At 41.8% G+C, this 14,699-nt stretch overlaps 1 protein-coding gene across 2 annotated transcripts in view; it reads right to left on the reverse strand.

Annotated features, from left to right (window-relative positions):
- Positions 1–605: 605 nt before the first annotated feature.
- Positions 606–14,699, reverse strand: part of SYT9 (synaptotagmin 9) — a 218,832-nt gene continuing 204,738 nt past the window's right edge. For both annotated transcript variants that reach the window (XR_011570866.1, XM_070803740.1), the window contains exon 7: positions 606–2,828. Coding sequence is in view for 1 of the 2 variants with exons in the window: in XM_070803740.1 (XP_070659841.1) it covers positions 2,820–2,828 (9 nt within the window). In the remaining variant the exon portion in view is untranslated. The remainder of the gene's footprint in view (positions 2,829–14,699) is intronic.

A 14,699-nucleotide genomic window follows, 5' to 3' on the forward strand; every position in this document is an offset into this window, starting at 1 on the left:
GATACTTGGAACACCCACCATTGTAGGACAGGATGGCCATGAAGATAACCAGGCATTTTCCATATCTATCTTTTGTCAGTCTCATTGACGTAAGTATGAGAGTATGCCTTTCTTCTCTTCATATGAAATGTAGTTCCACCAATGGCCATGAGGGCTAAATCATTCCATTTAGAGTCATGACTATTGGGAGCATTTTGAAAATATCCACACTGTAGAAATAGTCCTTTCCCTCCCCTCCATTATTTCTCCCCTCGTCACGCACCAGTATACTTCCTGGATATCACATTGTCTGTGAAATGTGCCCAGTTCACTGGCTGCAACGATGCTTTTGCAGCAACAGGCATCCAAGGCAGGTTTCCTTGAAGACAAAGCCAGTGAGAGGAATGGGCTCAGAATCAGGGCCAGGTGGCAGAGGGAGACACTGGGTTTCTCCTCATATCTTGGAACCAGCTTTTCTGAAGGTCTGTTCCAAAGATCCAACCAGGGTGTATCCCTTTCCACTGACATTACCATATTTTTTTTTTTAAGATGATACTTTAATTTCCTTCTCTATTCTGGAAAAGACAATGGAGACTCCCCTTCCCCCCGAGTTCAATGAAACAAGGTTGGAATTTTTCAAAAGGAACATTTACTAGGAAACTAAAGGGAAACCAAACAGAATACAAGAGAACAGAGGCAGAGTTGCAGATGGGCTCAGGGAGTTCAAATTTATAACCAGCCTCTGGCCACAGCTGGACTGCTAGGCAAAGCTTTCCAGATACAAGCCACTTGCCTGCTGGCCCTTATTAAAGTCACCTTCTATTTCATACCAGCAAGCCAGTGGCATACTCAGCCCTCGAGGCAGGAAGATCTTGAGAGCAGGGGAACAATAGGCTCAGCTACCCCAGGATCTCCTACCAAGGCTCCCCATCCCAAGGACAAGTCAAAGCTTATTGGGATGGCTGCCTGATATCTACTGGGGCCAGTCTGGTTTCTCTGGGACCACCTTTCTGGGCTCATCTGCCAGGATCTAGAGATAATATTTCTGCTGACTATCTTGCTGGCACTAGTCCTTCATGCTTTGGTTCTAAACACTGGTATGATGGAAGATGTCTGAATGTGGAGGAATAGGCAGAGGGGAACCTTGGGCAAAGAAACTGAATTCTTCTCATGTCAGCAGACATAGGCAGAACCCTGGGTTCCCTGTCAATTTTCGAGGCTGAAAGCAAATCAGAGATGGAAATGGAATACACAGGCTGGGGAACATGTGAAGCTGGAACGTAGTAACGCTGCCTCATACAACCAAAGATCTCCATCCTTTTAAGATTTGACATCAAGGTAGTTTCTTGTACCAGGCAGCCTTGGCAACAAGAACTTTCTGAAGACCTGCCTAGTCCGTGCTTCTACCCAGTTAATCCTGTATGGAAGTGTTAATTCAAATGAAGATAACGAGTTTCCCAGGAAGGTAAACTACAGCCCAACTACGGATTCTTTTGCAGAGAGACTGTATGAAAGAGAAATGCTACCTTGGAGAAATGGTGCAAATGTATGGGCGGGATACCTCACACCAATGTTGGGGAAGAGAGGATCACTAGGTAACACCCCCAGCCTCAGGGCATGCTGAGACCTTTGGTTTCATTTGTATAGAAGCAGAAGCAAGGAGGATGTGGAACACAGCTGGCAGTGGGTTGGCTGATGTGGTCACAAAGGATGCTGAGTAATGGATGTGATACCCGGGGAGAGCCCTTGACCTTCACTCTAGTAGGTACTTCCATTCCCCAAGTGCCATGAATGTGATATATGTATCTGGAAAGGAAAGGAAACCTGTCTGTGGTTGCCCAAGGCTATGCCTCTGGGCTGTTGCATATGGAAATACCCAGAAGGCACTCAGGCCAAGAAGGCCCCCAAAGCTGTGCCTTCAATCAGGGACCAGCTGTGTCATTTCTTCACGAACTCAGCTCACTCAATGGTACATCTGTTTCTGAGGTTCTTCCCTTAGAAGACAAATGTACCTGGGAAAGGGTATTTCAGATGCCTATGCCATTGAGATGCATGCCTCTCTAACAGGGAAGACAATGAACTTTCATTCTACTTGCCAATACCAGTTGAAAGGAAGTGGCTGCTGGCTATTCTGAAAACAGTGCTGGGGATTCTGACTCTGGGTTTAGCAGAAGAGAGGGCCACAATTAACTGGTACTCACTGCCACAGACAAGGGAGTAGGCAGTGAATTTGCTGTGAACTAGACCGCTTTGCACTCGATTTTTTCCAGGGTAATGGCCTGCTTATCCTATTACTCTCCTGGGGCTATTCTTTGCAAAGCTGGAGTACTTCTTGGGTGAAATTATTTTCTGGAGATAGTTATTAGCTCAGTAGTAGTCCAGTGTGAATTAGATCTGCTGCCTACTTAGCACCTGGATAGATTTTAAGATACTCTGTCGTTCCAGGGCCTTCAAGCAAAACACCATGTCAGAGTGACACTGCCGGGGCAGCTGCTGTGAACCCCTCACCAAGGGCCCCGTGTTAATCATTGCGAGTCCTGGCACTAGGTGCTTTAGTACTCTCACTGTGTCAGGCGGTTCTTCCACAGTCCAGTCTTGATTCTTGGCCAGAAGAGATGTGCTTCCCCTACAGCACACCACCTTAGGCCACCTGAAGATGGCTGGACCATCCACGTTCAGCAAACCCAACCTGGAAAGAGGGCCAGTTATTGCTGTGTTTACAGCTGAGCATTTGGTCACTAGAGTCATCTGGATGTTGTTGGATGGGAAAAGTTACTGAAGATCTCTGTAAGATGGTGGTCCTATTGGGTTCTTGACATAAGTGGTCCTCTTACCCACAGTCATCGTTTCTGTAGGAAAAAGAAACAAAAAGAATGCTTTGGTTTTCATTCATATAAATATATTTTATTTCAGTTTTCTCTTTTTAATTGAAGTACAGTTGATTTAGAATGTTGTCTTCATTTTTGCTAAACAGCAAAGCTGTTCTGTTACACATTCTTTTTAAAGTGTTCTTTTCCATTATGGTTTATCATAGGACACTGAATATAGTTCTCTGTGCTATACAGTAGGAGTCTGTTGTTTATCCACCCTATATAGAAAAGTTTACATCTGCTAACCTCAACCTCCCACTCCACCCCTCTCCCAACCCCGCCAGCCTGTCCTCCCTGTCTTGGCAACCATCAGTCTGTTCTCTATGTCCATGATTCTATTTCACAGATTGATTCATTTGTGTCATATTTTAGATTCCACATATAAGTGGCATCACATATTTGTCTTTCTGACTTACCTTACTTAATATGATAATATGAGAACATGGAGTCGTTCTCCATGTTGCTGCCAATGGCATTACTGCATTCTTTTTTTAAAGCTGAGTAGTATTCCACTGCATATATGTGCCATGTCTTGTTCTTTTTTTACTTTATTTTTTGTTTAATTCTGTTTTTGGGTATAGCCAGTTAACAATGTTTTAGATTTCAGATGAATAGCAAAGGGACTTATCCATATATATGTATGTATCCAGTGCTTCCCCAAACTTTCCTCCCATCCAGGCTGCCACATAACAAGAGCTCTATGTGCTGTGCAGTAGTTCCTGGTTGGTTATCCATTTTAAATAGTGTGTACCTACCCATCCCCAACCCCCTAACTATCCCTCTTCTGCCCCCCAGCAACCATAAGTTTGTTTTCTAAGTCTGTGAGTCTCTTTATGTTTTGTAACCAAGTTCATTTGTATCAATTTTTTTTTTTTTTACCATACATAAGGGAAGTCATATGATATATGTTCTTCTTTGCCTGACTTACTTCACTCAGTATGACAATCTCTAGGTCCAGCATTATTTTATTCTTTTTTATGGTCAAGTAATATTCCATTGTATATATGTACCACATCTTCTTTACCCATTCATCTGTTGATGGACGTTTAGGCTGCTTCCATGTCTTTGCTATTGTGAATGGTGCTACTATGAACACAGGAGTGCACGTATATATTTGAATTAGAAATCTGTCTGGATAAATGCCCAGAAGTGGGATTGCTGGACCATATGTTAGTTCTTTTTTTAGTTTTCTTGAGGAGACTCCATATGGTTTTTTTACAATGGCTACATCAACTTACACTCCCACCAACAGTGAAAGACGATTACTTTCTCTCCACATCCTCTCCAGCATCTGTTATTTGTAGACTTTTTAATGATGGCCCTTCTGACTGTTAGGAGGTGGTTGCTGCTGCTGCTAAGTCACTTCAGTCATGTCCGACTCTGTGCGACCCCATAGACAGCAGCCCACCAGGTTCTGCCATCCTTGGGATTCTCCAGGCAAGAACACTGGACTGGGTTGCCATTTCCTTCTCCAATGCATGAAAGTGAAAAGTGAAAGTGAAGTCGCTCAGTCGTATCCGACTCTTGGCGACCCCATGGAGTGCAGCCTACCAGGCTCCTCCGTCCATGGGATTTTCCAGGCAACAGTACTGGAGTGGGTTGCCATTGTGCTACCTCATTGTAATTTTGATTTGCATTTTTTAATAATTAACAATGTTAAGCATCTTTTCATGTGCCTATTGGCCTTTGGAGAAATGTCTATTTAGTTCTTCTGTCCACTTTTTGATTGGATTGTTTGGTTTTTTGTTGTTGAGTTACATAAGCTGTATATTTGGAAATTAAGACTTTGTTGGTCACATTGTTTGCAGATATTCTCTCCATTCTATACACTGTCTTTCCTTTTTTTTTTTTTTTTTTGTCTGTGGTTTCCTTTGCTGTGCAAAAGCTTATAATTTTGATTAGGTCACATCTGTTTATTTTTGTTTTTATTTCTACTGCCTTGGTTGACTGACCTAAGAAAACTTTTATGATTTTTGTCAGAGAATGTTTTGTGTATGATCTCTTCTAGGTATTTTATGGTGTCAGGTCTTATATTTATGTCTTTAAGCCATTTTGAATCCAGACAATACTGCAAAGCCACAGTAATCAAAACAGCAAGGTATTTACACAAAAACAGACATATGAGTAAATGGAACAGAATAGAGAGCCCAGAAATATTAATAAACCCACACACCTATGCTCAGTTAATCTTTGACAAAGGAAGCAAGAATATACAAGGTGAATATACAACTGTAGCCCACCATGCTCATCTGTCTATGGGATTTTCCAGGCAAGAGTACTGGAGTGGGTTGCCATTTCCTTCTCCAGAGGATCTTCCCGACCCAGGGATTGAACCCAGGTCTCCCGCATTGTAAGCAAGGCGCTTTACCATCTGAGCCACCAGGGCAGTCACACACCTATGCTCAGTTAATCTTTGACAAAGGAGGCAAGAATATACAAAGTGAAAAAAACACTTTTTAGCAAGTGATGTTTGGAAAATTGAAAGCACATAAATCAATGAAGTTAGAATACACCCTCTCACCATACACAAAAATATTTCCTTTGTTTTTTAAATTGAAGTATAGTTTATTTATAATGTTTCAAATATATAGCAAAATGATTCAGTTATGCATATTTATATATGTTCTTTTTCAGATTTTTTTCCATTATAGGTTATTATAATTGAATATAGTTCCCTGTGCTAATAGTAGTTCCTTGTTTATATATGCTAGCGTGTATCTGTTCATTCCAAATTCCCAGTTTATCCCTCTCCCCTTTCCCTTTGGTAACCATGTTTGTCTTCTATGTCTGTCATCCATATGTTTTTAATGTGTATCAGACAAGTGCCAGGCACTGTGACAGATTCTGTTGATAGAGATACCATGAGGAAGACACATATCCTGCTTTCAAAGAGCTCACAGTGGGAGATATTATTACAACATGAGAAGCTGAACAACAGAGATATGTGTAAAATGTGTAGGAGCAAAGAGGAGAGAAGAGCTAACTTTGAGGGGACTGAGGTCTATAGAGAGGACCATAAGGATGTCTTGAGCTGGGCCATTTTGGCTGAAGAGGAGGTCATCAGGAGTGAAAGAGGGAAGGCCACTGTGGGCAGAGGAAAGAGCCTGTGCAGAGGCAGGAAATGGCATTGAAGGAACTATCAGAATGTGGTGTGAGGAGTGGAGTAGGAGAAATTAAGAAGACTGGGGAGCAGAGGGTCTGCGTGGGGTGACATACCTTCCCTGTTCTCAAGCTGTGAGGATGGGCTCTTTGACTGGAGCCCCAGACTTAAGAGTAGGAGGAACTCTTGTGAGTCACACTCAGCCCAGCATTCAACTTAATTTAAACTCAGGGCATCTTCCAATACAGACTAAGAGTATTAATGCTGCAGTTACAGAGAGAAAGAAAACTGCAGTTACTTCCATGGACACAGCAATAACAAAAATCAAACATGTAAACCATAGGAGAGCTGCAAACATTCTCAAACTGGAATGTCTGGAGTGCATTTCAAAGATCAAATGTTCATGTGTGAGGCCATCACAGAAGGTAACACAAGCCAGAGGGTACCCGGAAGAAGGAAAACGAGTCTGTCTCTGGCCTTTGGCTCTGAAGTGTGTGCATGGGTGTGGGCATACCCATACCCCTGGGAAAGGATATTATTCTCTGGATAAGGAGGAAAATGTGAATGGATACTTCCCCTATATTGTGATTCAAATACAACAAAAGTTCCCAGATACTCTGGAGCACCCTCCAATTGGCTCTACTTCCCAACCCACCATCCACATTAGGTGCTGGTTCCCAAAAGCCCTTTTGTCAGCTGTGAGACTCATACCTGCAGGGCAGCTTGCCAGTTCCTGAATCTTTTCTTATCAGGAAGGCAAGCCATCAACAGGCTCAGGCCCACCAATGAATGCCATGTGGTCTGGAATTAGTGTGCTGATATTAGCCAGGGCGGCCACATGCCTTCAGTTTTTGATTAACTATAGTGATATGAACTTTACAAACCCTTAAAAGAACCGTCTGAAGCTCTTTACTGAAGGATACAGGGATGTAGAGAGATTAATTTTCCCAAAGTCATGTTATCGGAGCTGGAATTTGATCCCAAGACTTCTAACTAGTTTAAGCTTCACAGTATTTACAATACCCAAGACATAGAAGGAACATAAATGTCCATCAACAGATGAATGGATAAAGAAGATGTGATACACACACAGGAATACAACTTGACCAAAAAAAAAAGATTGAAATAATGCCATTTTCAGCAACATAGAGGACTCAGAGATTATCATACTAAGTGCATGTTCACAAAGATAAATACAAGATATCACTTATATGTAGAATCTAAAATATGACACAAATGAATTGATCTACAAAACAGAAACAGACTCACAGACATAGAAACAAAGGAAAGGGGGTTAGAGAGGGATAAATTAGGAGTTTGGGATTCGCAGATACAAACTACTGTACATAAAATAGAGAAGAATAAGGTCCTACTATATAGCACAGGGAACTACGTTCAATATCCAACAATAAACCATAAGGGAAAAGAATATGAAGAATATATGTAAACTGAATCACTTTACTATACACCAAAAAAACACAACATTGTAAATCAACTACACAAATTAAAAATCTTTTAAAATGAAATTAAATAAAAAGTGGAAGCTTTAGCAATTGCATAATTTCTAAGTGCACTGTACAAGTTCAGTCTATACATCTGAGCTTCCGTCTTGGTTTTCTAGATACTCTGAACCTAGCCAGATGGGGCAATTTTAAGAAACCCTAGTCCAAGATAGTAGCATGCAGCAGGTGCTGTATTCCACTTACAGCTTCCCACCTTCTTATTCCATTTCTCTGGATTGCCCTGGCCAGTGGCCTGCATATGTATCTCACTTGTCCCTTCAGTTCTCGATCCCATCCTTCCCCATTATGACCTTAGTTTCATTTCTTCATCTGCAGAGTCCCTTCAGACTGCTTTGGGTAGAGCTCTTCCTAAACATTCAGCCTCTTGGACTACTTTTGCATCTGGTTTGTTGCCTAAGGCATGTATAGAGGGCTGGGCTATGACCTCAGCCCATTTTTTTTTTACCAGTCCCCATACCCAGGAATACTACCAGCAGAGGCCATGCTGCCAATGGCCAAATCACAGCACAGCTCCAAGATGACCTCTTTAGCTGGGCTTTGGTCACTTGGTGAATTTTGTTATGTGACTCAAACTCAGCCCCTGGGAATACTGCGGAGGGCCCTACTGGTCTACCCCTTCTTCAGCTGGGTGAATTTTCTGGGTCCTGATCCTGCCTGATCTCAGCATCCTTGTTTCCCTACTCTGAACAGTGCCACTAAGTCCCCAGAGTGCCAGCCCACAAGATGAAGTCTGCCAGCCCACAAGACGAAGGGATAAAGAAGTTTCAACACATTTGGTGGAGGGGTATGGTCACTTCTACCAGGAATCTTAGCATTTTTTCTTCAAAAAGAGAACAAATGAAAAATAGACAAATACATGAAATAATCATTACAGCTGAATATTTTTAACACAATCTGCTCAGAAACTGACTGATTAAATATAAAATTTTGAGTATGCCATGGGTGGATTGTGCTGTGGCTCAGTTCCTTTTGTCTGTGCTGTGGAAGACTTGAAAAACTCAACCAATGTCAAACAAACAAACAAAAAAAACCCAAAAAGCAAATAATACTTTTCTAAACACTTATAACCTAATAAGTGGTTACCTAGCCAAGATTTCTAATAAATGAGGTATGAGGAAAGATTTTTCTACAGTTTAGAAGAGCACTGACCCAGCAGGGGTGGTGGTGGGATGGGGTGGTGGAGACTGTGGCATCCAGACCAGAGACAGCAGTGATGGTTCGAGCTCTGGTGGCCATGAGGCTGTGTGGCTGGTTTCAGTGCCGGTGTCAGGACCAGGGGCAGAAGAAAAGCAGCGTCCTTGTTATCAGGCAGTACCAGGTGTTTAGAAGGTATTAGGAACTTCAGTAGCATCAACAGGAAGTGGTGGTTACAGTCTTATCTGAACAGAGGGGATTTTAAGCAAATTCAATTGTCCTGAGACATATGGATTTGATTTGAATGAAATTGAATTGAAACCAAAGATGAGAACTGTCCCGATGAAAACTGTAATGTGAAGTGACATTTCGATCACAAAAATGACAGCTGATGTGAGTCAGGCCATTGAGACTGACCCCAAATTAAGAACATGAAAAGATTGAGTGGATCATTAGATAATATCTGCCTGTGAATTGGAAAATGGGTTTTGATTACAGGAAGTATCTAAGGGCTTTGAAATAGGAAGCCTGTTGAAAATTGAAGTGACTCATTACATGATTCAATCTTATTGTACTTAAAACTGTTAAACTTGTACTTTAAAATTTTATTTAAAAAGCATAAAAATCTTGGGATTTTGCTTATTTATTACTTAACACAGATCTGCAAATATATGAAGAAACACCATCCCCTGCCCGCTTAAAATCTGAGTCTTCCCTTTTCAATTTCCCCAAGGAGGGCTGTCTTCACTTTCCTTTGCCTCTTGAAGAATCAGCATGTTAAAGAAAGTGTGAAGGTAACTGCATTTCCAGCCAGGTGTGTGTGTATGCGTGTTAGTTGCTCAGTCGTGTCCAACACTTTGCAACTGGAGCCTGCCAGGCTCCTCTGTCCATGGAATCTCCAGGCAAGAATATTGGAGTGGGTTGCTATTTCCTTCTTCAGGGGATCTTCCCAACCCAGGGATCAAACCCAGCCAGGTGACTGGGGCCAAAGACAGAAAACGGAAGCATCCATTTGGGTATTAATTACTATTTAGTGAGCACTCAAGCACCCTGCTTTGCCCTAAGAGATTTGCAAACCTTATCTTGTTCAGTCCTTGCCTTGACCCTCTGTGATAGATGTTAAATTGCTTTTTTTTTTTTCTTACAAAGGTAACTGAGTCTGAGAAAAGCCAAACAACAACAAAGGTTGTAAATGGCAGAGCCAGGATCTGCCATCATATGTGTATGGATCCAAATGTGTGCTCTTAGGTCCTGTGCCTGGGACAGCAAATTATGACACCTTGAATGCCAACTCCATTATGGTGCCCTTCTAAAAAGGAATCTCTGTTCAGAAAGGAATCCTGAACAGTCCAGAGTTCGTAGGAAAGTGTTAAGATCCACTGTCAAGTCAACCTTGAAGGGAAGGCGGTGAATGGTGACATGTGTGACATACAGGCTGTTACTAAGAGGGATTCATCAGAAAAAAGAAGCAAGGGCTATAAGTGTGGCGTTGTTCAAAAGATAAGAAGACCGTTGTCATGGCTTTTCAGATGAAGGGGCAAGTTAGGGAACTGCTGCAAGGAAAAACTTATTCCAGTTGATGAAGAGGACTTTTGGGGTTGGTTACTCCAAGTTTACATTCAGTACATTTATTCTTAATTTGTCCCACAAGCATTTACTGAGCACCAGGCACTAGAAACACAAAGATGACCAATACACACCCTTCTCTTGAAGAGCTCACAGTTGTCAGTAGATGACTTGAGAACTAAGGCTGATGAGAAAGAAAAGGGAAAGTAAATGAAGTCTCATCAAGAAGCTCATTTGTAACTGCTAAGTGCTACACGCCTGTGTATGTGTGTGTGCATGCGTGTGCAGTGGTAGCTCCATCTACTCAAATCAGAGAAGGAAGAAAAAAGTTATGATAAAAAAATTGGGTGAGGGTTAATGTTGAAAGGGTCTTAGGATATATGTGACACACTAGATTGAGCAATAAAATTCCACTTCAAAAGTCTGAGGATGAGGATTTCCCTGATGGTCCAGTGGTTAAGAATCTACTTTTCAAGGCAGGCTTCCCTGTGGCTCCAACAGTAAAGAGTCTGCCTGCAATGCCAGAGATCCAGGTTCGATTCCTGGGTTGGGAAGATCCCCTGGAGAAGGGACTGGAAACCCATTCTAGTATTGTTGCCTAGAGAATCCCATGCCCATGTGTTGCAACTACTGCTGTAACTACTGAAGCCTGAGAGCCTAGAGCCTGTGCTCTGCAACGAGACGCGACCACAATGAGAAGCCTGTGCACGCTAAGAAAGACCCAGCACAGCAATAAATAAAGAAAGCCTAAGAAGTCTCTTGCTGGCAATGCAGCTAGGAGAAACCAATCAGGAGAACATACTGCCCTTGTTAATGAACAGCTGTGGTGAAACCTCCCTGGGAGGCAACCATGCCCATCCCAGGTCCTGGCACAGGTATCCTGTCTTTGTAATTTGGAACTCAGATCTTGGGTAATCTCAGTCACTGTAGAGGACTTGAAGAGATAATTCTATTCCTGTCATTAGGAATAGTAACTTTGTAATGCCAGAAAGATGTAACAAACAAGAATTACAAATGATGAATTGATGCTTTTGTGTAAGTTATATTTATTTGAGTACAATAGCACAATTTTGCTTTGTTTATGCTTTTAAGGTCAATGGTTAATGAAATGGTATAGTAGAAATTTACCAGATTTATGATTTTAGTGCACATATTTAGGAGAACTTAACTTGCTAAATTTATAGTCAATAATATTCCAATGTTTAGGAAAATCCAATATACTAAATTTATGAATTTGATTTTTCAAAGATTTTATTTATTTAATATTGACTTTGCTGCTTCTCTGTTGCTGCACAGGCTCTTCTCTAGTTGCCCGAGGTGGGAGCTCCTTTCTAGATGGGGTAGACTCAGCAGTTGCAGCTTCCAGGCTCTAGGGCAGTGGCTCAATAGTTGAGGTGCATGGGCTTAGTTGCTAAGTGGCATTTGGGATGTTCCTGGATCACGGACTGAACTCATGTCTCCTGTATTGGCAGGTGGATGTTTTACCACTGAGCTGCCAGGGAAGTCCTGAGTTTGATTTTTAAGATGCTGAAATGCTCAAAGTAATTTAAGCTAAATGTATAAGATTTTATTTATTAACATTATAAGAGTTAATATTCCTTGAGAACAATTTGGTTTAACACCTACTGTGTTAGATATTTGAAATGTTTGACATAACAACTTGTGACCTTAGTTTGAAATGTTTAAGGGAAAATAGTCAATCATTGTTTAAACAGTACTTAAATATTAGAAGAGTAGTTTTTTTTTTTTTTTTTGCTAGATTTATAAAGTTTTTTTCCCTTTAATTTGAAATATTTAAGAGAATTTGATTAAGTGTGAAATTGGCTTTAGAACTCTAGGGAAATTTAATCTGTCAAATTAATGAGCTAATTGAGAATTAAGCAAAGAACAAGTAAAACTGAGCATTTTAGTTTCACAACTAAATGATTAGATTTATAACCATTATAATAGTTAACACTATGCAGGATTTAGTATGTACTGTTCTAAGCATATTACATGTATTAATCCATTTATCTCCTCACCAGTTCTCTGAGGTGGGTCCTGTTATTATTCTCATTTTATAGATGAGGAAACTGAGGTACATAGATGTAGAATAAGTGCCTTACCAAGTGCTTCCAACTAAACTGCTTCAGTTCAGTTCAGCTGCTCTGTGTGTCTGACTCTTGTGGCCCCATGGACTGCAGCATGCCAGGCTTCCCTGTCATTCACCAACTCATGGACCTTGCTCAAACTCATGTCTATTGAGCCGCAGATGTAGTCAGAGCAGGTAATCAGGGTCAGATGAGGTCATGAGGGTGGGGCCCTCATGATGGGATTAGTGCCCTTATAAGATGAGTCACCAGAGAGCCTCTCTCCTGCTCTCTCCCTGCTTCTGTCCACCCACCATGTGAGGACACAGTGAGAAGGCTGTCATCTTCTATCTAGAAAAAGAGCTTTCACCAGAATGCAATCATGCTGATCTCTAACTTCTAGCCTCCAGATCCCTGAGAAAATAAGCTTCTGTTGTTTTAGCCTCCCAGTCTGTGGTATTTTGTTATGGCAGTCTGAGTTAAAAAGCCTCTTGATGAAAGTGAAAGAGGAGAGTGAAAAAGTTGGCTTAAAGCTCACCATTCAGAAAACGAAGATCATGGCATCTGGTCCCATCACTTGATGGGAAATAGATAGGGAAACAGTGGAAATGGTGTCAGACTTTATTTTTTTGGGCTCCAAAATCACTGCAGATGGTGACTGCAGCCATGAAATTAAAAGACGCTTACTCCTTGGAAGGAAAGTTATGTCCAACCTAGATAGAATATTCAAAAGCAGAGACATTACTTTGCCAACAAAGATCCGGCTAGTCAAGGCTATGGTTTTTCCAGTGGTCATGTATGGATGTGAGAGTTGGACTGTGAAGAAGGCTGAGTGCCAAAGAATTGATGCTTTTGAACTGTGGTGTTGGAGAAGACTCTTGAGAGTCCCTTGGACTGCAAGGAGATGCAACCAGTCCATTCTGAAGGAGATCAGCCCTGGGATTTCTTTGGAAGGAATGATGCTAATGCTGAAACTCCAGTACTTTGGCCACCTCATGCGAAGAGTTGACTCATTGGAAAAGGCTCTGATGCTGGGAGGGATTGGGGGCAGGAGGAGAAGGCGACGACAGAGGATGAGATGGCTGGATGGCATCACCGACTCGATGGACGTGAGTCTGAGTGAACTCCGGGAGTTGGTGATGGACAGGGAGGCCTGGCGTGCTGCGATTCATGGGGTCGCAAAGAGTCGGACATGACTGAGCGACTGAACTGAACTGAACTGATACTAGTTTCCTTGATTTCTCTTTTTTCCCCTACCTTTAAGTGTTGGAATGTCCCAATTTTTAGTCCTTGGGCTTCTTCTCTTCTCCATTTACATCTGGACCTACTTCTGGAATTCTAGATTTCTGTCTCTGCCACGTGATATCTCCCTGTAGATGCATCCAGTAGATGTAGTTAAGTCAAATGTAGTTAAGTCCAACTCCAGAGTGCCCTACATAGGCACACCCCCTGTGGCCTTCCTCAGCTCACTTGTGGGAACTCTACCCCTTCACTTCTGTTACCTCCATCCCTTCACTTCTGTCACACCCTACATCAGCAAGTCCTGTTAGGTCTCCTTCCAAAATCTATCCAGAATGTAACCACTTCTCAACTCTACCCTTGCTTCTACACCGGCCCAAGCCTCTACTGCTTCCATCTGGATCGTAGTGGCAGACTCCTAAAGGTTCTCCCCACTTTCACTCTTGCCCTGATATAGTCTATTCCAAACACACAGAACCAGAGGGAATGGTTGTAAGCCATCACGTCACATCTCTCTTCAAAATGCTGCAATGGCTTTTCTGTTCACCTCAGAGTGGGAATCAAAGTTCTTATGAAGATCACTAGGTTCTGTGCAACTGGGCCCCACCCACCCCGTGTACCTTTCTGATCTCATTTCTATTACGCTCCCTCTCAGCCCTATTACTCTCCCACACTGCTTACCTCACTCCTTGTACAGGCTTCCTACAGGCCTCAGTGTTGGCTGTTACTCAGCCTGTATTTCTACATGGCTTGCTCCCTAATCTCTTTCAAGTGTTTGCTCAAATGTTTCAATGCTCCTCAAGGCCTACCATTACCTATATTAAAATAAACCTTCTTTTAAAACACACAACCAACTAACCAACCAACAACAACTGGGACTTCTCTGGTGATCCGGTGGTTAAGACTCTGAGCTCTCAATGTAGGGGGCTCAGGTTCAATTCCTGGTCGGGGAACTAGATACTGTGTGCAGCAATTAAGACCCAGTGCAGCCAAATTAAAAAAAAAAAAATTTTTTTTTAACTTTTTAAAAATTAAAAAAAATTTTAATTAAAAAAAAAACTAAAAGAAAAATCACTACCACGTTTCTGATTCTCCTCGTTTTCTTATATTTTTCACAGTACTTATTACCTCCAACACAATGTTCACTTACAATGTTTCTTTTTTGTTCCTCTTACTAAAATATAAGCTTTCAGTTCAGTTCAGTTCAGTTGCTCAGTTG

The sequence above is a fragment of the Bos indicus genome, chromosome 15 (assembly GCF_029378745.1).
Source record: "Bos indicus isolate NIAB-ARS_2022 breed Sahiwal x Tharparkar chromosome 15, NIAB-ARS_B.indTharparkar_mat_pri_1.0, whole genome shotgun sequence".
Lineage (NCBI taxonomy): Eukaryota > Metazoa > Chordata > Mammalia > Artiodactyla > Bovidae > Bos > Bos indicus.